The sequence below is a fragment of the Scleropages formosus genome, chromosome 24, assembly GCF_900964775.1.
Source record: "Scleropages formosus chromosome 24, fSclFor1.1, whole genome shotgun sequence".
Classification (NCBI taxonomy): domain Eukaryota; kingdom Metazoa; phylum Chordata; class Actinopteri; order Osteoglossiformes; family Osteoglossidae; genus Scleropages; species Scleropages formosus.
The window spans coordinates 15,732,427-15,757,043 of NC_041829.1; the positions used below are offsets into that span (position 1 = coordinate 15,732,427).

A 24,617-nucleotide genomic window follows, 5' to 3' on the forward strand; every position below is an offset into this window, starting at 1 on the left:
AACTGGGGCAGGGAAAGCTGAAGTTTTAAATGTATAATAAACACCTATGACAAACCAAAGGTGCACTTAAAGTGCAACTTTTTTTTTTTTTTTTTAACAGTACCAAAAAAATCTGTCCAATCAAAAGTCAGATATATGTACCTACAGCTTTTGTGTAGAGCTCTTCAAAAGACACTAGATGGCAATCTATCACCATAGTTACCTTAAAGAACCCGGGTCCAAAGGCACCTACAGAGCAGGACAGGCTGCATCAAAAGGACAAGGAAACTGCTATTGCAAAATCATCTCAACGGAGAAACCAAAGGTCAGTAGTTTATTTACCAAAAGCAAGTTGCTCTTCATTCACTGACAAGAACAATGATGCTTTCACAAAAGATGCTTTCACAAAACGTTAAACTGGCAGGATTTATTTTCAAACTCCAAGTAATAAATAAGACACGGTTTAAGGACATCGGGTACACAAAAAGGAGAGGGAAAAGGTAGCTTGTTCTTTATAAAAAGAACAGAGGCACTTTACAGCTATACAGTAAGGAAGTGTGCAACATTATTACAGGGCATGGGATGAGCACACCAGAGGAGTGAGGCTAACACTTGCACCCTCACTCAAGCCACCTGCTATACAGGCACAAGATGCATCACCCTCCCCCCTCCCCCCATCAAAAGTATGCTAAAAATATTCATACCTATAAAGCAAAGAGAGAGGCTGGGAGCTGGTAACTCCACTGGTCTCGGTGTCACTGTGATTGGGGTTGAGCCCCCCTCCTCCTCTGAGGTCCCTGCTGACACATCAAGCGTAAAGCCAAACTCCTGGACTTAGGGTGTAGTGGTGTGACCGTGTGGGGTGAGTCCACGGGAGGACCGTACAAAGCAAATGTTCTTCATTTGGTGCCGGACCATTGGAGGTCTAAGGTCTTGCTCTGGGCACCAGGACTGACTCCGGCCCAGTGGGGCCTGTCTACTGAATTGATGGCTGCATAAAACAAAGGCCCTCGGTTCAAAATGTAAATTATGATGAATGACCATAAGGCATGCGAGTTAGAATTATTCAAAACTCATTTGTCAGTTGAGTCTCCTATTCGCGACAAAGGATGACAGGATACTGCAGATTCTTTTCTAATGATGAATGCAGAATTTAACTGGCATACTTTGGTTCTTGTGACTGTAAAATGCAGTTTTAAAAACTAACTTGTATTCTCAATTTGGTAAAAAAAAAAAAAACAAAAGCAAATCATATAAAATGGTCAGATGAGTTAAGTTGCAAAAGATGCAAAATCTTTGGGTTAAAAACCATTCGTAAATCAGTCGTTTTAGGTTACCCCAGAGTGGTGGTACTGATCACCAAGGACCATTAAGCTTCTTTGTACTCCACCTTCATGCTGCTGCTCTTGTGGGCCACATCAACACAGCAACAGAGAAGGTAAAAGAAACAACTCAGAATTATTCTTCAGCTGGGAAAGTTTATATTATAGGGCAAGAGAGGAGGACAGGGAATTTTGGGAAGGAAAAGTATGGTGGCAAGGGGAGAAGCCAACACAAGCCAGGCCTGTCGTGTGGTGGTTCTCTCAGGTGGTCCAGTGCAGCAAGGCAGAATGTATCCCATTTTCCTACCTGTTGCTCCCCCACCTCATAAATCCCCACCCAATTCCATCGCTAATGTACACCCTGCAGCAGGTGGCTCCTGAGCAATGGGTGGGCAGAGTCACACTCGAGTGACATGCAGGTCGGTGTCCTCCGCGCTGGCAGCCGGGGCCTCGAAGCTGCCTCGGCGCCTCCATGGGGATGGTGGGCGGCCGCTCACTTGAACAGCCGCACCTCCTGCAGGGACAGGCGAGACCGGGCCTCCGGAGGTTGGGGCAGGAGGTTCGAGAAGTCCTCGTTGTCCCAGGGCAGGTTGCGGGGGGCCCGCGGCAGGGATGGTGCGTCGAGGGCAGGGCGGCGACACGGCGGGGAGAGGCGAGCGAGGGACTGGTGGACCCTGTTCACTGCAGTAGAACCCGGAGGGGTTGGAATGCTTGCTGTGCTCCTGCAGAGAGTTGGGGGTGTTTGGGGATGGAAGGGCATCAAGCAAAGACAAAGAGAAATCAATGAGACGCACTCATCTGGCCAGTCCAACCAGGGGAACGAGTAGAAGCAGCAGCGGCATTCGACATGGTGGCGTGCTGCTGAAAAATTAGTTTTCGGTGTCAGGCTTCACTTTCTGAAATACAGAACGCGTTCAAAGAAAATCTGAAAGCGTACAAAAGGGAAGAGGAGAAGCTCGTGCAGTAGCATTAGCCAAAGAGCGACGAGGAGGCGTGCAACATCATGCACCGCTCAGTGAGGCAGCATTCGTGAGCACGCGTCCATCCACACGCAGCAAGAGGACGCGAAGCAGCGCCAGCGGTCCTTCTGCGGTCTCTGTTCAAGAAGCCTGACACCGAGTTTACAGTCAATGAAATGCCCTGCTGGTGTGGCTTCTCAGAACTCAGTGGACTGATACATCTATCACAGGTACGATGTCATATCTGACCTTTAATTTAATCTACAACATTAAACAGCTGCATTGCAGAAGCTGTTATTCAAAACGGCGTTCTTAGTTTACCATTTTTAAATTCTTTCATAAATTTACTTGGGTTTTGGTATTTATCCATTTTGCTTACATTTATTCATTTAGCAGATGGTTTTCTCCAAAGCAACTTCCAATGAACTCTATGTAGTGTTATCAGCCCACACACCTTATTCACCAAGGTGACTTACACTGCTAGATATATTTACAATGAGTCACGCATGTAAACATCCGTGAAAAATTCTTGTCACACACAGACTACAGGTGACTTAAGAGTCACCAATCTACATGAGCAACATGTCTCTGGACTGTGGGGGGAAACCAGAACACTCAGAGGAAACCCACAGAGACATGAGGAGACATGTAAACTCCATACAGACTGAGCGGGGATTGAACCCACATCCTCTCACACCACCCAGGCACTGTGAGACAGTAGCACTACTCACTGTGTCACCGTGCCGCCCCAGGCAACTTACACTGTCAGGTTTGTAAACTAAGTTATGGAACAGGGGTTCTCACCCAGGACTTTTGAGTGCAAGGTGATGCCTCCAGCCACTGGCTGTTGTTCTGACCTGGTATTTTACAGAAGTTGTTGCAGTTTGCTGCCTTCCTCAGAGAGCTCAACAGGAGACCCCCTACTGGGGTCTGAACCAGCAACCTTTCTGGTCACGGTTTCCCCTCCCCTTCCATCATCAACTGCCCCTCACCGTACCTGCTGTCAGACCCATTTTTCATTTTCAAAACAACACTTTCCTATTGCATCAAAAGAGAAAATGTGAGCGACCACATTATGAAGCCATGGAGGACATGAAGTTAGGCAACCATGAAGCAAAAAGCTCAGAGGCACAGTGGGGGAGGTAGGGAGTCTTCCAGGGAGGCTGTCAATGAAGAGAGTACAAAGGAGGCGGCAGCGAACTCAGAACCACTCTTGCGAGCTGCTCGTCCCGCCCGACACTGGCTTCCTACAGCCTCATGTCCCACATGGTCATATGAAAAACACCCGTCGTAGTTAGCAGGATAAAAATCAGCAAAGGCTAGTTGGTTCTAGGTTCATAACAATGGAGCACATTAGGAGCCGAGGAAGTATAGGTCTGGCTGGAGAGTCACGGACGTGTAGTTGACAGACGTTACCGAGAGGTGCAACACAGAGCGCGCTGGTGCGTTAGCATTTGTTACAGAGATGATGAATGGGTGTATTGTTAGCCTTTGCAATGTCTGTTACACTGAGCTGCACCCAACTAACAGAGCTGTCGAGCACCTTTGTCATACCCTTACTTGTTTCAAAGAAAAAAAAAAAAAAAAAAAAAGGCTTTAAATCCACGTAAATACTTCTGGAGGACCTGACAACAGAAAAAAATACAGGAGGCTACTATCAATGAGGTTTGCTCAAAGGTCTTTGAAATAAATGAGATGACAAAAGTCTAGGTGGATTTATTAGTAGGCACGCAGATGCTAACAGCACTGGGCAGTTTGGTGATCATGTCACAGAGGAGTGGCCAAAGGGGGCATGGTTTAAAAAAAAAAAAAATTTTAAAAAGTGCTGGTGTAGCGGTGGGAATTTGTCTCAGTTCAGTGTCTTGCTGTGTAGTGAACTCACGACAGTAAAGGTGCATGGGAGATGGTGTTACGGCAATGGATGACATGGGGTTTGTTGCTCTCTTAATTTTTTTGAAAGCAAAAAGGCAAAAAATGCAAAACAAAGTCCATTCCACTCCATAGCCATGTTACTACTACATTAAACAAAAAAAAAAAAAAAACAAAAAGTCTATGTCAACATGTAAGCTCACATACGTGCCGCATTCACTGTTTCGGGATTTATACCTCTGTATACAAGGGTTTGACAGTCGTCTGATCTGCCGCATCTGCAACACATTGCAAAGCTCAGTTAGAGGAGAAGGGGAAAGCAGCGTTCCAGCTGAGGGGCGGGGCAGTGCATCGGCATGGGAGAAACAGGAAGAGCCTGTTTTGGGTGCACTCTGCAGCCCCAAGAAAAGCAGCCTGCCTTCTTACTGGGGCTCATATGCCCACCTCCCCAGCGCTCCAGCCCCCTGAGTGACCAACCGACGAGGGGGGTTACAGAGGAGCCTGCGGAGACACTGTCAGCGGAATCAGCCCCTGGGCATCGCATCCATAACACAACACAGAGGAAGAGCAGACAACAACCAGACCCGAAACACCACCACCATCAATAGATTAATGGGATAAATGGAACAAATAGTTTATGGACACAACCATGGCCACCCGCCACAGCCAGATACGTACAGCAGCTGCAGACCGACCCGGCCCTCGTTGGGCCACGATTGCACCCGAGATGGCCTTGATCCAGCTGTGCATGTCCTCCGGGCTGTCCGACTGTCAAGGGGACAAGAACAGAACAGGTATGAAATTTACCTTTACATTTACTCAGTTAGCCGATGCTTAAAAAAGTGACAGAGCGTTAAGCTACTTCACAATTTTCACCCATTTATATAGCCGAGTAATTTTACTGGAGCAACAGCTGGAGGTGATCTGTTGCTACAGTACGCTGCCAGCTGCCCCTTTGTTAAGAGATAACAAAAGTACTTGGTCGGCATTTACCTGAATGTAAAAAGTCCTAGATGTGGTGACCACTTCAAATAGGTTGTCCCTCATCATTATGTCACTGAAAACACAACAGTGAAACCATGGCAAACTTAGTGCTTTCACCCTCTGCACATGCCCTTCATTCACACTGTGTATCCTTAGCAGCTGCACTTCCGAACATTTACGCACATTACACTGGCGCGATCACACTCCCAACATGTTGAGGAATGAGTTTCCCCAGAATGTTGCTAGCGCTGTATTGCTCCATGGGAAACTCACCTCTGTTTGCACTCCTGTACTTTTTGCACCTCTTTTAGCGGGATCATCCGTAGCGGCTCCTTCTCCTGCGCGAGGACAGTTAAAACTATTGTTTACCGCCCTGTGTCTCATTTACTAGACCACAATTCAATCACACTTTTAAGCCAACAGAAAAGCATCAGAAACTCACAAAAAATTACCATCTTAAAGGAAAAAGCCATGCAAGATTTCAGTTAGAAGTATATTTACTGCAGCGATAGCTTTATAACCCTTATTGCCAATGGAATTTAACACGTTTCATCAGAATTACATGATACAGAAAGCTGCCTAAAGGTCTAAAGTCAGTGAAAAGAATGTGTACGTGAGCAATGCATGCCTTTGTTTGTGTACATGAGTATAGTACATGACAGCCCTGAAGTGAAACTGAAAAGAAACAAGAAAACGCAAAGAATTCACTGCAAGAACACATGATTTACACCATCTTCTCCACCCCTTTCCAGTGTGGAACAATCCTGACAGTGGCCCTATAATTATCAGCTCAGAAATAGGCCTTTGCACCACGATACCGGCTGATTTAGCCTGACAAGGTCCTGCCCCATCTCGCCCCATCACACCCCCCAGAAACCCATGTTTAACAGCTTGCCAGAACAGCACTGGGACATAAGGAGGCAGGAAAGAGAGAATGCCTGGATGTCTCTTTTCCAGTTCTCTGCCACTGGCACAAATCGGTGCTTTGAGGTCTGGGGCAGGGCAGCTGGAAACAGGGGAGCTTACTGGGGTGTATTTGTAGCCAGTGTCACTTGAACAGCAAAAATTAAACTACAGCCAAAAAAATAAAAAATATGCTCAAAAGGAGAACATACACTCCACACAGACCCTCAGGAACTGTGAGGCACCAGTGCTACCTGCTGCACACCACCCTTGCAGCAAAATGAGGTTTGGGGGGGCGGGGGGGGGGTGATTTGGACACTATAGAATTCATCATGAAGACATGTGGGCTGTAGGCAAAGTATGAAATGAAAGTAAAGCCCTGACCCCCAGGCCCCACCCTCGCACGTATGACGCTCTGTTCATGCTGGGCTGCCTCTGGAGGCTGAAGGACTTGGGCAGGTCAGGACTTGTGGCCTGCTAACAACAAGACTGTGAGGAATGGAATGTTTCAGGGCGCAATCGCCAGCAACGTGTTCAAACGGCACCGAGGTCATCCGGCCTCCCTGCCATCGCCTCCCGCGCTGCGTCTCCGATTACAGTCTGGTGGACGCAGACAAACGCACACGCTGTGTCTGCAGTAGGAGTTCATCAGCCATGACACGAAATGCATATGGCCGCTGTGAACCGCTCACAAGACGCTGCATCATTAGGGTACAACATCAGCGGTGTGAGCGAAGGCTCTGGACTACTCCAGCTCTGCAGCTGCACTAATGGGGTCTGTAGGCGTCTGTGGAAAGTACAGCTGAGTACAGTACTTGTGCCGACAGGCTGTACTTTCAGAAAGCACAGAGCGAGACTATTTCTCATACTTTCATTGCTGCTGCAGCTGCTTCCTCCTCCTGTGCCTCAGAACACCTTGAAAAGTTTCCTCGCAAAGTCTGCAGGGGCCACCACGTTGCCTGTCGACTCAATGCGGCCCCCATCCCCCTGCACACTCTTTATCAAACTTACCAAGTCTGACTTGAAGTAACTCATTGAATTTTCATCTAACAGGAAATATCTTCGCTTCCAGTTCTTCATCTGGTAAATAAAGAAATAACCATTAGTCCTCAGGAGAGAAGCATCTGGGACTGACACAAACCAGTGGAGGACACTGAAAAGGATGCCCAGGCAGACAAATACCACTGAAGTATTTTTCCAGTGAGCAGGATTAGGAGTTAAGGCCAAATGTCTGTTTAAATTTAATGATTTCTTTAAACATTTTTCAAATACAATGTCAGTTTAATTATGTTGGACTCAATCTCAAGGACTCGTTTATTTGTGCAATGCTTAAGGGGGAAAACACCCTAATTCGAGGTAGGGTAAGGAACAGCTTTTAGCGCAAAGGTTAGAGCTGCTGCCTTTGGACCTAAAAGTCACACGTTTGAGGCTCAGCTCCAGTTGCCCTTGAGCAAGGTATTTACCCTAAACTTCTCCAATAAAATTACCCAGCTATATAAATGGGTAAATAAAATGAATAACTGAGCATCTGTACTTGACACATATGCACACACACATTGTTTATATGCATCAGAGTCCAGCCTGAAGTAGAAGTGAGACATGATGGTGTCTGTCCACACCAGTAGACATCTCCAGGTCCACACTTACCACAGCCCCTTGCTTGACGCAGTAGCCAGCTTTGATAACTGTGTGGTCCTGTGCCGGCCTGCCAACGCAGTACGGAAGGTGGCTGTGCAAACGCTTCACACCAGCTCCATTCTGCCCATCGCCACCTTCCTGCTGCAAATGCATACCACATGAGGGAGGACAGAGGGAGGGACAGCAGGGGTACGAGCAGACGGAGAGAAGTGTGAGGCACACAGTCTACTAGCGTGTGTGTGTGTGTCTGTGGTTACAAGGCGAAGGAGAATTCAAAGAAATAGGTTTAAGGAGAGGGAATCAGCAGCCATAGGTACCAACAGGCCCACAAGCTGGGTCATTTATTAGTGCAGCTGTTGGGCAGAGTGGGTGTTTGTGTGTGTGTTGCAGAGAAGCATTTAAGATCCCATGTGCTTGTAGAGTCAGCCCACGCCCAACAGCCTGGCTTGGCCTCTCGCCTACACATAAAATCAGTGGAACAGTTATGCTCATGCCATTTAATACGGTGCCTGATACAGCACACACTTTTCCTGAACACGGGTGCGACTGCCTGCCTCTGAGGGTGGCGAGTCAGCTCTCTCACGGAAAGCTTCTCTCATGCAACAGATGTAGAATCTAGGCTCTAACCTGTGTCTGGGTGACGATGGGCACCCCACCAATTATCTCAGTCCGGTATGACACCTGCTTCTTTGCACCCAGGGAGTCCAGGGGGGCTTCGGCGTTGTGCTGTCCATCACCTGTTTTTGGCACCTGCAGCAAATGGAGAAAACCCCCTTGAAAACTGAGCTGATGGAGAGCTGAACATGCAAGAAAAAGGAATGAATGAGCTCATGGTGACTTCAGATGGAACACAAGCAGTGCAAGGCCTTCTGTGGGAGAGAGGGAGGAAGCACTCAGAGCAAAATGCAAGTCACAAGGGGTACTAAAAATGGAACAATTCTGACTTTGCAACATTTGAGTACAATGACGACAGACTCTAGGGCCCGCAATGAAATCTTTTTCATTTATAATCGGGGCCCAGTGGAACTGGGTGTAGGAAATCTTACAGGAGTTAAAGCACCTTTCTGGGCGATGCAAGTCATGTTACCCAAATCCAATTCCAATCCAATCCCTGTTTGTGGACAAAAAGCCTGCATAAATGGGAAATGAGGTAAACCTTAATCCAGTAGCTTGGATAACAGCGCTGCTCATCAGCCCACTTCTGCTATTAATAAGACATCCATACGAAACATTAGCCCAAGAGTCGAACTGAATTCTGAGAGGGAGCATGAGCGCCTCTGACTGTCCTAGCCCTGTGTGGGCTGTGCTTTCTGTTACATGTGCTGACTGAGGAAGGGTGAATGAAAGGATGGATAACTGAGAGGAGGTGGTGTCGTTACTCAGAGGTATGATGATGAAACGGTGCCTCACAAAAGTGCCAGAGAACAGGAAGAGTCATAAGTACTCATGGTAAATTCAACCATGTTAGTGGTGTCATTTAAAATACACCTGCTAGTATCCCAGACAGGGTGTGGATTGGGTCTGCTTACCCAGGATTTGACCCCAGGTAGTGAAAAGGGTGTTACAGGAACTCACTGTGATTTTGGTGGCATTGTTGAGTACATTCACCCAATCTACCAGATCCTGCTGGTCGTTGGCCTGCAGGAAGACCTTCCTCATCCCAGCGTTGATGACTGCAGAGAGAATTGTGAGAAAGGGAAGTACATTAATAGGAAATTGACCCCTACATGATGATTCATTGCAATGAGAATATGTTTAAATGGAAGAAACTTAAAAAAACCTTACTAGACACTTAAGTTAAAGTAATTTAGGCAATTAGCTCTGTGGGTTACTGGATAGCTTGTTCAAAGGGAATAGAGGTTAATGGTCATAACCCAGCGAAAGCTTCGGAGGCACTCACAGGGAGCTCTTTACGTGCACTATTATTGCCTTTTAACACATCTCACATGAGACAGATAGGAAGATGGAGAGCTGGACAGCTGGAAATGAGGCCACAGTTAACAATATGCATAACCCATCAATTGCCCAAAAGCTTGCTCATAAGGTTCCAACTATATCTCTCTAAAAAAAATTCTAATTTTAAAATAATTTTTATAGATATATTAAATGACATTTGGCCTCCCCCCCCCATTAAAAAAGAAAATTGTCATTTTCAGTCTAAATTGATAGATCTCTTATGATTTGGCAGAGAGAAGTAGTTTTGCAGGCACCTTCCTAATACCCAGTTAAAAAAAAAAAAAAAAAAAAAAGTTTTGCATACAAGATGTCCAAGGAGATAATGTTAATTTACAGTGGAACTATATAAATCCATAGAATGTTCTATATAAGCGGCCTTAGAACTCAGCATTACCGCATAAACATTTTGGGAGAGACTTAAAATGTGTCCTCTAGAGAGGACAAAAAGAGAATGGCTCAGTCTCAGGAGGATATGACCACTGCAGAACAGAGGACATGATAGGGACCAAAACAAGTGACTGAAATTAGCAAAGACGCCAGTGTTATTTCAAAGAAGCCCACTTTAACAGTGGATAACAATGGTCCAGACACACATGATCCAGACGATCCTCATCAATTCAAACTGCCTGAAATTGACCCTGGCTTATACTCTGAACCTCAGCTCTACTTGAAAAGATTCAAATCAAAGAAACTTAACTGCTAAACTAGGGCAAAAAAAAGGACATCATCTCAACCAGGACTGAAGCACTGTTTTACTGAGTCTGTTTGCATACATGACATTAAATCCAGCATGTGGCCCTTATGTTAACATTTAGTAGCTTGATTCCTGCTCATATTGACTTCACTGCACTTCAAGGTTCTGCCTCTGCAAAGACCTGCAAGGTGTATATTGACCAGTAAATCAAACGAACTTTGTGCATGGGACCAAAGAGCGGGAAAGGGTGGAGGGTATAGCAATCTGGTTGCAGCATATATAAGAGAACAAGCAACCTTAAAGAATAACTTGAGTCATGTACTGAGTTCTCAAAGATATAGCAAAGCCTTCAGCAGGGAACCAGTAGTTCAGAAACAATTCCAATGCACATCACTAACAGGGAAATGTAAAGCAAAGGGTGAAGTGGCTCAACATAGTCACACCATGTGTGTCTGCATGCGTATGTTGAGCAGGTACACTGGATTCTTTCAAGAGGATCATTCAAGAGCAACACACTCATCGGGTGAAACCCTACATGAGCCCTAGCAAAGTAATCTACCAAAAGAAATCCAATGCATGACTGGGTGACCAAAAATGGCCCCAAAATCAGGAAAGTCACCTGTCAGGCTCAGCACGCCAGCCAGACACACACAGAGCACAGAAAACTTTTCCCTCTCCTTTTTTAGGAAGCACACTAAGAAACGCATCCTGTGTTTAAACTGTGAAATTCATGCAACCTGAGCACTTGCGGCTTCAGGGTGGGGAGCTGTGGAGGACTTCATAAATACAGAGAGGGGGGCTGGAATCAGAACAGGAAGTGACTGCATTCTGGTTCCATTAGTGCCGCTCATACAATTAGAGAGGACTTGCTCCTGTAACCATAATCCTTTGCAGACTGCCACCTCCATTTAAACATTTTCATAGATCCATTACGGTTTTGCAGAAACGCCTTTGAAAGTAGGCACGGGTACGGAGGAGGTGTTTGTAGACTAGAGTTTTGCAGGATAGGAAAGAGAAGGAAATAAATGTAAACAGGGCATGAAAGCTAACGGCCTAAAAATATCTCAGTTTTAGGGTAGGGTTCCGAGTGGGACGCCAGCATCCGGCCAGTCAATTCGTCAACTCCCCCAGCCTGCAAGTGAAATAGTTAGGGCAGCCAATGCGTTGACCATGGGGTCACTCTACAGCTTCCTGCAATTGAGCGCGAGAGCAGCCACAGCGATCTGCTCCTCCTTCAATGACAGACAGAAGCACTACAAGCACGTCTGACAGGAAGCCATCTTGCTCAGGTCCACGGTCAACAGCATGGGCTATGGAGAGCAGGTGAAGAGACTGCTTGTAAAGAAGCCAAAACAAGGAAAGTGCAGCAGATGAAGTGCAGGGCCAATCAGTTTCGAGATCAAGGTGTCACTTCAAATCCTAGTATGGCTGTTCACATGGTTAGCCATAACATCTTTCTCAAAACAGTGACCAAGATGTAGTGGAAAGCACCAGAAAGCAGACTTTGAGAACTTAATTCAGAATCAATGACTGAATTACATCTATCAAGGGTTTATTCAGCAAGACAACCACCTCCCTCAACAGTGTATTCAGAAAACTTCTGGCAGGCGTCCAGCCAATGACTAATGACCCCCAGTTCTCTGAGGGTACATCTGACTATCGTCTCCAACCAACTAACCTCTCCCCAAACAGAACAATGGCTGGGCGGTCAAGGGCACTTCAAAATCCTGGTTGACTGGAGCCCTACATCTGTATGCTGCTTCCTCAGCCTTGACAGACACCCCAAATATCTCTGACACAATGGTCCCAATCCCCATGAGGTGGTGTGCAGGCTGTGGTATGCGGTATTTGTCTGGACAAGCTAGAGGAAACCAACCAAGTCCAACAGGGTGGTGGACTTGTTTCATGTGTCATCCACCCATCATTGTCCTTTCCAGCATTTTCACCTCAATACAAATGCTTTCAACAGGAAAACAAACTGTGATTTTGTTTCATGTGTATTAACAACAAACCCTGGTCAATACAATAAAAGGAAATGGATGAATTGTAAATCAATTAATGAGATCATGTTCAAAATGGCACACATCTGTATCAACTGGCGCAGATAAAACACTGAATCTGTTTCCAGCAAAAAGAGAGAGATATTGTAATATTAAAGGAAATGGAAATTTCGGTAGGCCAGAATAGTAATTTAATGTTTCAAAAAATCTAAAATTAAAAAAAAAAAAAAAAAAAAAAAAAAAAAAAAAAAAAAAAAAAAAAAATGTATGGATCACAAGGAAATTTAATGTTATGGGTTCACTCATAGGTCAGACTATGGTAGGAAAGAAGCTAGAAAGCACTTTTAGAGTTATTGACAGCGAGCTGCATGTTTACACAGGTTTGCAATTGAAAATCGCATAGATCTGGAAAAGCTCATTTTTGTAGGACTTAACTGAATTTAAATTACAAATGCTGCTGGTACCTGACTTACAAATGTTTGAGCAACAAAACTGTCACCAGCATAAACTTTTTTCAGTTGAGTATTCCTTCCATAAAGAGAATTCGCATACCAATTCAAACTGTCCCCAAAAAGCTACACCTTATACAGCAAGAGATAATGATCTATTATATATTTGAATGGTATTGCTATTTAACAGTAAGCACTTTAACACCCTGCTCTACCTCTGGCCAGGTTTCTTTATTGTTTTTTTCTAATTTAACTTAACAGGCAGCACAGCAAGTAGCGCTGCTGTCTGGATGTGGGTTCAATCCCCGCTCAGTCTGTGTGGAGTTTGCATGTTCTTCCCGTGTCTGCGTGGGTTTCCTCCGGGTGCTCCGGTTTCTTTCCAGTCGAAAGACATACTGTTCAGGTTCCCCCATAGTGTGCGAGTGACACAGAGAGACTGCGTTTCACTGATGTATGGATGAGTAACCCTTTGTAAGTAGTGTATCTAGCAGCGTAAGTCACCCTGATGAATAAGGTGTGTGGGCTGATAACACTATATAGTATCTATTGGAAGTCACTTTGAAGAAAAGCGTCTACTAAGTAAATAAATGTATTTTACACCTCATGAATGTACCTGTGTCGGAATGTGCATGAGACAGCCTCTCCCTCCGGTGAGCCGGGATATCTGCTGGCACACGTGCAGAAGCTGGATGTAAAATTGATGACGAGCCCGCGGCAGCGCTTAACTAACAAGCTTTGAGTAACAAACAAACTCTCAGTCCTAGTTAACTTCGCAAGCAGGGCATCAGTTGCAGTTTAAAATACATAACTGCACCCTCTTGAAAATATCAGCTGCCCAGAAAACATACCTGGTCAGGGTCAAGGTCAACAAGGGTTCTCTCTTTTCAAAGCCTGACATCCCACAATAGAAAAAACACATAACAGTAAATCTAATCAGATGACGTATATAGAGCTCTGGCCACACTGTTCAAATTGGAATGGCGTGGTAAGTGGTTGAGTGATTAGAGTCACTGCCTTCCAGCCGAAGGACCTGGGTCTGAACCCCCAATTTCCACTACAGTACCCTTGTGTAAAGTACTTAACCTGAATTTGTCTGGTAAAAATTACCAGCTGTATAAATGAGTAAATCACTAAGGAGTTCACCACTTTAACTCACTAAAGAAGGGGGGGGAAAAAAAAGTTACCTAAATGAATAATTAATAATGTAATCCTCCAGAGGACTTGACTATGTCTCATAAGGAAGATGCACCTGTACTGAACACTGCTGCATCTATGTAAGATGTGCTCCTTTAAAGCCTTTCAACTTGGCTGAATGCATCCATTTTTAGACTGTATGACTGATAGCGCAGCATTTTTTTTTTTTTTTTATTCATTTTTTTTCCAAATAGTCAAACTACAAAAGGGAGATTTGTAAGGAGTCTTACCAAAGCAGAACTCAGCCTTTGGTCTTAGCTTTGTAGCATCGCTGACCTGAAAAACAGGACACAGAATGATCCGCAAACACGAGTTCTCTTTCTCGATGCACTCATTAAAGGCTGTACCCCAACTTAAACTAAACTATCCCAGAAGACAAAAAGCCCTGAACTGTAGCACATTCCTCACTGACCTTAGAAATGTAGGTGAGCTTTAGAGAGCCAACATGCTCCGCCCCCGTCGGCAGATTCTGCAGGTGAGAGACAGCGAGGCTGTGAAGTCAGAAGTCACGAGGACTCAACCCTGACACTTCATGGTAGCATTTTCCCAAATTCAAATTTGAAAACTTCACAGAAAGCCTTGCATGTTCATTTTGTCCATACCAATAAAAGGCCTTGGTGTGACAGCTGTTTTAGCAGTGACTAATATGACGGCTGCCAGGTGTTGGAACTACACCCAGAGGTAGGAATTAAAACTGTTAATTCAGAAATATTCATTTAAAATGAGAATACAAGCATTAAATTTTCATTTTTACATTTTGCATTTGAAGGGAACAAAAACTGGCATACTGGAAGACTTAAAAAAAAAAAAATGAAACAAGAAAAAGAACCCCATAAAACTTTCAGTAGTCTTTGAAATATAAAAAGAATTGAAGTGAATAATTTAAAGCCCAGGGCAGCATCAATAAAAGATGCTTTGCAACATCTTTACATTTGGCTCGACTGCATCCGACTGGCCAGATACTCTCTCAGGGTCTGCTTGATTCTTCGTACACGTCAGGCGCTCTCAAGCGTATGCACCTAGGGACCACGCATTTGCGTTGTCCGTTAAAGAGGTCATCCGTCAGGGCTATCAACTCTCAGTCCCCGATGGATAGCTCCACATGGGCAGTGAACAACTTGATTCGATTACCACCTTAGCCCCTTAAATTCCTTTTCAGACATCTCGCTAGTGTAAGGAGAGCGACAAAACCTGCTGCATTTGGCCCCCCAGGACAGAGAGTCGAAGGGTCCAGCTCGAAGCCTTGGAAGAGGCTGCAGAGATGGATCGCAGTGGAGTCACATCCATTCTGTACTGCAGTCCCACTGACAATAAAACACTGAAAGCCAATTCACTTTAAGGTCACACAAACTCTTAGCAGAGACCCACATCCCTGTGATGGACGAAAGCAGTTTGAGTCAACAGGTCGATCAATAGTTTCAAGGGACAGAGTTGGGGGTAACAAGCACAGACACGCGCATGCAGGCAGTTATTTAATCCATCGACCTGAGCGGAACTGCAGCTCAAGGTGTGTGGCCTATGCATTGATTTACTCCGAACAGCTGCCTTATGTATGAAACTGTGGTTATAGCACCATTTTGGTTTTCCATCCCTCGTCTTTTAAAGTTGTCCTGTCATTTTGCATTTTTGTGTAAATGCAAATAAGTAGGCCTGAGCAATAATTTCGTGTTTCACCATGAATTATTAGAAAGCAGACAAAATCAGCAGCCTTATGGTCATTGAGGGACTTTTTTATTCTTTGAAATTGCACAGAATTTGAGAAGCCCATTACCTCATTTCTAGTCAACTGAACTTAACTATTTTAGACTGAAGTTCTTTAACTGTGCTGTCTTAAAAGTATTGGGCACCCAAACCTCTTACCAAGTTGGGGTCAAGTGTTAACTCACAACAAGAAACCAAAAACATCTATCTTCAAAGTCTGAAGTCCCACAGCACAATGTACATGAGAGAAATGCATCTAATTCGCCGAGTTAGGAGACAGTTCCAGCCACATTCTTCAATTTGAAATGGGGGCAGTAGGTGACGTAGCGGTTACAGCTATTATGAGAGCTATTGCTCGGGTACTCCTAGTAGCTGTTTTATGTATGAAACTGGCTATGCCACCATCATGGTATTCTGTCCTTTGCCTTTTAAAAGTGTTCAATCACTCTTCATTTCTTTGTAAACACAGACAAGGGGGGGTGTTGTCCTTACTCAAGGCACTGCACACAATTAAAGGCTGTGAGGTCAAAAGGCAAGTATCCAACTTGCTATTGTTAAAGCCAGAGGATGGAGACACGGCTTCTTTCAGTTGGTCCTACCTGCGGGTTGTCCATGTACCACACCAAGCTGCCCTCCTGGGTGTCCAGGATGAAGTAGCGGCGCAGGAACTTGCCGCTGTTCTCATTCTCCTCTATGTCCAGGAACCCACAGATGCGGTTCTGCCGATCCACGTAAGGCATCTCCAAGTTTGCACATTCCACTGCTGTTCAAGGGGGAGTTAGGATGGGAGAGGTACAAGCAAATTAAAATGAAGAAACCTCACATGGGAAGAGAGCAGCTCTTGCTCACTGTCCACAGGTAACCCAAAGGAATTTGACACGCCTACATTCTCCACCCTACGTGCCCCATCTGGTTTCACCCACAAGAATATGTACAAAACTCCCCTCTGGGACAGATAAAACACCACTGACGATGCGGCAAGACACAAATGTTAATCCCTCCTTCTGCGCAAGCAGTTTCTTTCAACAGGACAAAGTGTAGTGGAAATATCTTTTTTTTTAAACTTCTGCTTTCTTATGCCATGATGAGAAAGCTGGGATTTTTACAGTGGTCAAACAGCAACAATTACATAGTCTGTTTAGTGGGTACTTGACATCATGCATCAACCAAGTTTTCATTTTGAGCTGGGAAGATCTTCACAGAACTCTCTCCCTGTGCCAGACAGGAAGTCAGGACTCTGCTTAAACTGATCAATGTTGGGGCAATCCTTGGTAATTATCCTTCCAAAACAATATATACAAGCATTCCCCAGCTGGCAGTCAAAAATGCCAAACACATAAAAGACAGGGCTGGTGACCTTACAGGTCACTTTGGTGGGGAGAGGGCACACAAAACAAAACTGTGGCCCTTACCCTGTACCCATTATGCACGGTAAACAGTCACACTGTGGGACAGCACCTTGTTACGGTTATGCACAGTCATGAATACACACCCTGTACTTTTGCACAAAGGGCCACAGATTCACTGCACTTCCACTGTTTACAGACCCAACATGCTGAAGTTCAGCAGCTGCAGCAGAGGTATCAGACTGCAGTCCGCTCCTTGGTCACCTAGAGTCATGTTAAACACTAGGCGGTGGTGCAAAAGGAGAAAAAACTGGCTCTTGGAAAGCATTAGCCACTCATTTCCAGAAGCATATCAAAACGCTCATGTGGACCATGAAGTATCACTTAGGAATTATGACAGCTTTTCATAACTTCTTTCCTCTAGGCAAGCCAACTATTTCTACATTTGTGGGTAAGCAAGGGGTAGAGTGTGCGTGCGTGCTGGCAGGAAGCGTAAAAATCGTCAGCTGCAGGTCATTTGCCAGTGATCTCAAGAAACACCCAGGATAAGAGCCGTTCAGGTGTCACTGTTGAGCACAGTGGGTGAGCGTCACTGGAGCTGCCAGTGTTGCCAAGTAATTCATTTATTTATTTATTCATTCATTGATCTGATGTTTCGCTCCAAAATGACTTATGTTAAGCTACTTACAACTACTTACCCCATTTATACATCTGGGTAATATTTTACTGGAGCAATTTAGGGTATGTACCTTGCTCAAAGGTACTAGAGCTGGATTTGAACCTGCAACCTTTGGGTCCAAAGGCAGCAGCTCAAACCACTACACTACCAGCTGCCCCTGGCAGGAAGTTGCTTGCTTCAAGAGTTTTAGCAACCCACACAAAAACAAAGGGGAAAAAGGTAACATTCTAGTCAATAATGTTGGCACCCTAAAGCACATGTAACACTGTGCAGGGAAACGCATATGTGTTAATACACACCAACAACCCACGCGTGGCTCTAAACTTCAGAGGCGCCCTGAGCACGTTGACCTCTGGTCTCACCACCTCCTCCGCCCCTTTCGCACTCACTGGCATTCAGTTAGAAGGTCAACAGCATTTCTGTGCCTCTATTAACAACCCTACCAAGAGATTTTGAAAAAATCCAACATAAAAAAACAGTTAAAGAAACGCTTAAAATACACTGCGAGGATTCGTGAAGGCAGTTGAGATGTACAGCAGGCCGAGCTGCCTGGCAGAGCTGAGAAACACCATGGAGGTACCTCGCCCACGAAGGCAATGCCACCAATGTCCTACCATCACAAACACATGCACTCCCCATGCAGGGCCTCAAGCTGCCTTTATGATGATAATGAAAATTCAGGCAGGATAACTCAGGTAAAGCACAACCGTTGTGCCAGCTTTGAGAGGAAAAGAAAATAGCCTCGCATCTCGTGCAAAGAGCAAAGCTGACGTTGGGGATCTCATATCAAGCATGATGGAAAGACATATATTCACATTTATTCGTTTAGCAGATGCTTTTCTACAAAACGACATTGAACTCACAGTAAAAAGTGCAGCAAAAGTTTTTTTTTTCCCCCCTTAAACAAATAACATTGGGAAAGTACTGTATATTGAGATAGATAGGAGATCAGGAGAGAAGCGGGTCCAAGAAGTGCAGAGCAGATCCACTGATGGTCTTGTAGGACATGGCCAGAGTGCTGAAATTAATATGGGCAGCAACAGGAAGCCAATGAAGACAGACAACGGGGGGACACTTGAGAACGCTTTGGCAGGTCACAACTCATTCTGCAGCATCCTGTATCAGCTGGAGAGGCCTGACGGACCAGACAGGAGGAAACTGCAGTAGTCCAGGTGGGATATCATCATGGTCTAGAACATTACCTCGCTTGATGGTTGCCGGGCTTCAAAAGCCTGAGGAATCCCAAGAAATCCTATGTAATCCTGCACACGCATCGAAACTAGTCGACCATCTGCAGGACAATAGGGAAGCAACACACATGGCACAGGGACAAGCACTGGCAGCATAACCAGCAGAGCTTGTAGAGAAACCCTCAAAAAGCATCTTAAAATTTAAGATTACACAGATAAAGCCACAAGAAATACCATGTGAGAAGCATTGTGCTGACATGGCCACCACGGCAAAAGGACTGTGGCCCAATGTAACATGGAAAAGGGGTTAAGTTACACTACGACCCATGTGAGTTGCAAGTTTTTGAAGATTAAAAAACACACAAACTGAAAAATAGTTAACTGCATTTTTGTCACTTGTTTTCCAAAAAATTCTGTTTCAGCATGCAGCTGATACATGCCAGTAAAAGGCACTCAAAACAGAATTATTCGCTCTGTAAAGTTACAAATAGACTTCCAGTCCCAATTTGGTTTGTAATGTGAGGAGCCAGAGTATAAAAAGAGAAAGGAAGACTTTTAGTCGGACAAAAAAGTCAAAGGATCGACATGCCCTCTGGTCATGAGACAGACCTGTCCACCACTGGATGCTAAGCAGCAAAGTTATAAAATTACATAAGACTTACACAATGTCCAAAGATAATTTGGACTTTGCAAACCACCAACCATTTCCCCACTGAAACCTAGGAAGGGAATATAACAACTCATGGGTAGAACCACAAGAGTTCAAGACTGACACAACAGTCATTGCTCAAGACGGAGGGGGGAGAGAAAAGAAAAACCATTATAAAGAGGGAGGCAGACGCAGACACAAACACACACACACACACACACACACACACTTCTTTCCCAGACACAGTCGGTCTCTGTTGAAAACACATCCAAAATGAAAATATTAGTCGGTTTATGGTTAAAAATCTCACCGCCATAGAGGCTGAAAGCGTTAGCACTTGGCATCTCGTTCAGGACAGGATGCATGAGCGAAAAACAGATCAAGAATGATGACAACAACAGGTGAACCAATTTTCCAATAAAAGTAAAATCACTTTAAAGAGCATGGGCTATTTTTAAAGTCATGCACATTTCACATTACAAACACAAACAATGCGAAAACATTTAAAATAAAATTTAAAAATATCATTCCAAACTTGACCTGTGAAGCATTTAGATTAGTTATTTAATCAAAGCCATTATTATAAATATACTTAATTTATTTCATGGACCGGGGGGGGGGGCGGGGGGGAATCAGTGCCCTTCCAAATAGGTTTTCTTATAACTGAGTCTGAAAAAAGAAAGACATAACATTTCCTAAATGTTGTAAAGAAAATACTGAGAAAACTATTTCCAGGCCCTTGTCTAACATCCTTTACCTCATAGAATTGTTGCTCTTTATTTCTGAAAAAAAAAAAAAAAGGGAAATTGGCAGTTTTTTTTTTTTTTAAAAAACTGCCTTATGAAGACTGCTTGGGGTTTGCTGTTGACTCTCGGTAAGCAGCACGCTTTGTGAGCGGGTGTGTGTATGTTTTCCAATGGAGTCAGAGACATGGATGAGCTCAGAGGAGGGCCGAGCCTCCATTCTCGACAAGTCCGATCAAGATCCTGCCAGCACAGCGCTCTCAACGTAACCGTCTCTGCAAACCCACGGACAGAACTAACTGAGCAGCGCAGAAGGCCTTGGGCCACAACTAGGCTAAGTTGCCCGCTTTCGTCTTCCGTTGCACATGTATCGGGAAGCCCGCTGGTTAACCTGGCAAGTGTGAAACTCATCACGGCCGTCGAAATGCAAACCACACTTCAGATGAACACAGTCAAAAGCATTTCAGCGTTTTCCTCTATCTGAAAGCACAGCTGCTTTGTGGGGGGACAAATAAAACCAAAGAGCAGCTGCATGGCAGTCTGATACCTCAAGACACTTTTCTGCACCAAGTTGCCACTGATTCAGCCTTCCTGGGCCGCCGGCATGTCTTGCCTCAGCGAGAAAAAGACGTGTGTGTGGGAGACACTCGCACTGGACCCGGTGCGCTCCTCTTGGCCGATCGGCAGCGGCCTCGGGTCCGAGTCCATTGGTTCACTACGCTATTCCTCCTGCTCCGGGCCCAGCTTTCCCCGCTCTCTTCTTTCACTTTCCACCTCGGGCCGCCCACATTCTCGCTCCGTGCAGCTGTGGCGATGGCTCACTGCTCGCCACCCCCACCCTCATCTCACTGTTGCCTGAGCAGACAACCTCCAGGGGGTTCGGGGCTCATTGTTTTCTCTTTTCTTTCCTCCTCCTCATTTCAGAGGAGGTAGAGAAAACACGATGGCAAGCGATGACCTTTCAGACCTCCCGGCTGCTTGTAATTAAGGAGTTGTGTATGCATGCGCGCGCGTGCATACACAACACACACACTCACAGTTGGTGAGGGCATAGACAGGGCAGGGCAGAACGCTGACTTAAGTGACTGCCGTCACCAGCAGCCCCATCAGGCCACAATATGTCTATGCGACACTAAAATAACCTGGTCCTGACAGGGAAGAGCACATTATAATTTCAACAGAATTTAAGAGAGGCTTGTGGAGCTTCTTTTAACCCTGTACACACAATTCCCTGTCTCAAAGTTATCAGAGATGGAGTCCTATATATCTACCCCTCCCCTATAAAATATACACTTCACTCTATAATAACAGGGAACTTAAGGCTCAACAGGGTAAAATGTGCCCAATCGTAATACACCTGCGTGTGCACACCTGCTAACACCATGATGTTTGCTGTGGCCTGACTTTGGCCATTACTTTAGAGCTAAAAGGCTATTGCTCTGGAAATATCGCAGCAGGGGGCATCATGGTTAGAGTCACTGCCTTGCAATTGACAGCCTCAGATTCAAACACCGGCCCTGCTATGCCAGTATGGTACCCCTTGAGGAAGGTACTTGCACTGAATTTATACAGCAAAAATTGCCCAGCCCTACAAAAAAAAGGTAAAGCACCAAGTAGATTGGTGCAGAAAACCTAACACTGTAAGCTACCTTGAACAAAGGTGTCAAGGAACTAAATACATGCAGGAACTATCATTTGTAAACAAAAAAAACTTATTAAAAAGACTTGCTCACCTTTGTTATCTACAGCAAAAAAAAAAGTCTTGCAGTAAATACCAGCATTGATATTTTCCCCCATATACACAGTAAGTTTATGGAAGCAATCGTACTGCAACAAACAGGCTGACTACACCAGTGTCCCGGCCATCTGGCAAAACACTGTACAACCACCCACTCGCACACGCAAAATCCCGGTACTTTCGGTGTATTTTTGACTCTGGGCTCAGCCTTACGCATCTAAGAGCCACACCACTAGCCCAAAGTATTGACTCTGCCAGTGACTGGGTAGTTAAAGTTTTACATTGACCTCCATGAGAGAATCAAAGTAATCAGCGGTGTAGGACCATGTGCAAAGTATCCTGCTGTTCTGAATTCAGCCCACCTGCACACAAACAAAGCCCTGATTTCGGGCCCCAAACCCTAGAAAACAACCAAAAAGATCTTATATATTTTGGTGAGCTTTCTTAAATCGAGAAGTACCTTCACAGATTGCCAATGTTTATTCCACCACATACAGCGGGTGAAACGGCACAGCGAAACGGGCGTTGGTGAAACACGGCACAAGGGCTGGGAAACCCAAGTCTTCGGGCACTTATGAACGAGAATAATGGTGCGGGTTTGAAACGCATGGCTATCATATTTAACTCCGATCCAAGAGAGATTTCCGCCGTTTCGAGTTATGCCAAAATTTCTCAGAGGAACGCTGTTCGTAAAGCAGCAAAGTTTATGAGGCCTTTTCGAAGTGTTAACTGTCATTACAAGGTAGGTAACTAAGATGATCAAACCCTGATACCCTGATCCAACAAAAGGTACGCTTAGATGGAGCTGTCCACTGGCACTCAAAGTCATTTAGCCTGAGAAATAATGGAATATTATTAGCAAAAATGAGTACTGTAAACTGAATTAGGACTGGAAAATGGGACTAATAATCTCTGCAAATATCATTATCGTCACTTCTTCAGAGGACTGTCAGTACTACTGGTTATTTTAGAAGAATTTAGGTAAAAACGTTTTTTAAAATGAGTCAAATAAAATTATAAAAGAAAAAAAGAAGGGCAGGACGAAAGGTACAGGAAGGTTAGGCTTAGGGTAGTAAAAGTGGGAGGAAAAAAAACTGTGTTACCGGCGGCGTGAGAAAAGTTAAGTCTTAAAAGAGAACTACATAGTTTCCGGACAAATAGGTCACAAGAGGAACGGACAAAGCAAAGGACACATTGAAAAGTGACCAAGTGTTGAAATAACACATACTTTTGTATTAATTATTAAATGACGAGCAGCGCGCGCGCTTCCCCGCTGAGGGCTCAGTCAGGAGGCTCCTGTCCACGAGCCATCATCATTTTACGTCCATGATCAACACGACACGACCTAAACGAGTGACCCACCCGCCTAGAACTCGCGTCGAAGTGACACCGAGCGACACAGGGGGAGTCAGTGTCATCTCTCCGAGTGTTAAATGTGTACCTTTTAAGGAACGCGACGGCCGCCTCAGGTTTACTTACTCAGCGTGGCTCTCGGGAGACGCCGAATAGCCGCGGTGCACCGCGAGCTCGCCGTGATCTCAGCGTCCGCGAGTCAGCCCATCTCCCGCTCACTTCCTACCTATCCCAACAGCGCGCACAGGGGTGGGATGGGGGCGTGGCCTTCCAAGGAAACAACCGCTCCAATGCGTTGTGGGAAATGTAGTACAGCTTGGACAGTCATCTCAACATCCTCGAAGAGGCCCATCTCCGGGACTTCCCCCTATCCCCAGAGCGCTTTAGATGCGTGGAGAGGGACCGGGGAGGGCGTGGGTTTCCAGGGCAGCAAAGGATTGTGGGAAACTGAGTTCGCGACAATGCAAACATCGGACCGGAAAAGGAGGCGAGAATTAGTGTAGGATACAACAACTGTTTCTGCAAACCACCTTTTCTGTATATTTTTAGGTGGCCCCGTAACGTTCAAATCTTACACACACTGCACAAAGTTTAAAACCAGGAATAGGTCTTATATGAAATGTAATCTGTATCATTGTGCTGAATAAAAATAACCCCTTAAGCACTATTACAGCAGAACAGGCAGCTAGAAAGAGAAACGACGAGCTGAAATTCGCAGATGTGTGTGCAGTACAGTTTCTAAACAAAGAATAGAGAATAGTTTGAGGGCTATTTTTTTCAAAAAAAAAAAAAAAATTATTACCCCATTTTGGAATTATCTGGATTTCTGCAGTCTCTTAAAATGTGACCTGATCTTCATCTAAATCACAATAATAAATAATGGCAGTTTTATAGCATAGACAATAATTTACATTGCCATATCTTCAGTGAACAAATGGTTTACAGCACTGCTGCAGTGCTTCAGTATTGTAATGCCAATGACCCAGTTTAGTCTCCGCAAATATAGCGAAAGAAATAAACAGTGGCCCATTATGTCTTTAAATTCACTGTCATCCTATTCATACATCATGAGAAAAGAACCAACATCCTCAAAAAACTTTAGGGAATAATGGACGTCTGTTTCCCCATCTGTGAAATCAGACGATAACCGGGCTTGTTTTCACATGGTTGCTGAAGAGCATTTCCCTTTTCGGACAGTGGGTCTTTGTGGAAGTTTAAGTGTCGAGGCCCAGGGCTTGGACTGGGATGCCAGAGGTGTGTCAGCACGGGGG

The 24,617-nt window shown here is 45.0% G+C and overlaps 1 protein-coding gene across 9 annotated transcripts; it reads right to left on the reverse strand.

Annotated features, from left to right (window-relative positions):
* Positions 1 to 358: 358 nt before the first annotated feature.
* On the reverse strand, positions 359 to 23,580 carry LOC108939731 (pleckstrin homology domain-containing family A member 1-like). Of its 9 annotated transcripts, none has more exons than XM_018761315.2 (14): positions 23,473 to 23,580; positions 16,248 to 16,408; positions 14,360 to 14,416; positions 14,178 to 14,223; positions 13,367 to 13,417; positions 9,230 to 9,327; positions 8,282 to 8,404; positions 7,664 to 7,795; positions 7,028 to 7,096; positions 5,387 to 5,451; positions 5,123 to 5,186; positions 4,808 to 4,897; positions 4,367 to 4,407; positions 359 to 2,023 (listed from the first exon to the last, which is right to left on the reverse strand). In XM_018761315.2, coding segments are annotated over exons 1-14 (1,227 nt in total). In that variant the 5' UTR covers positions 23,474 to 23,580; the 3' UTR covers positions 359 to 1,794. The 9 variants fall into 9 exon arrangements, with proteins under 9 accessions (XP_018616831.2, XP_018616832.2, XP_018616827.1 ...); XM_029248882.1 differs by lacking the exon at positions 359 to 2,023 and adding an exon at positions 3,007 to 3,885; XM_018761316.2 differs by lacking the exon at positions 13,367 to 13,417 and having other exon boundaries at positions 360 to 2,023.
* Between the last annotated feature and the right edge of the window lie 1,037 nt (positions 23,581 to 24,617).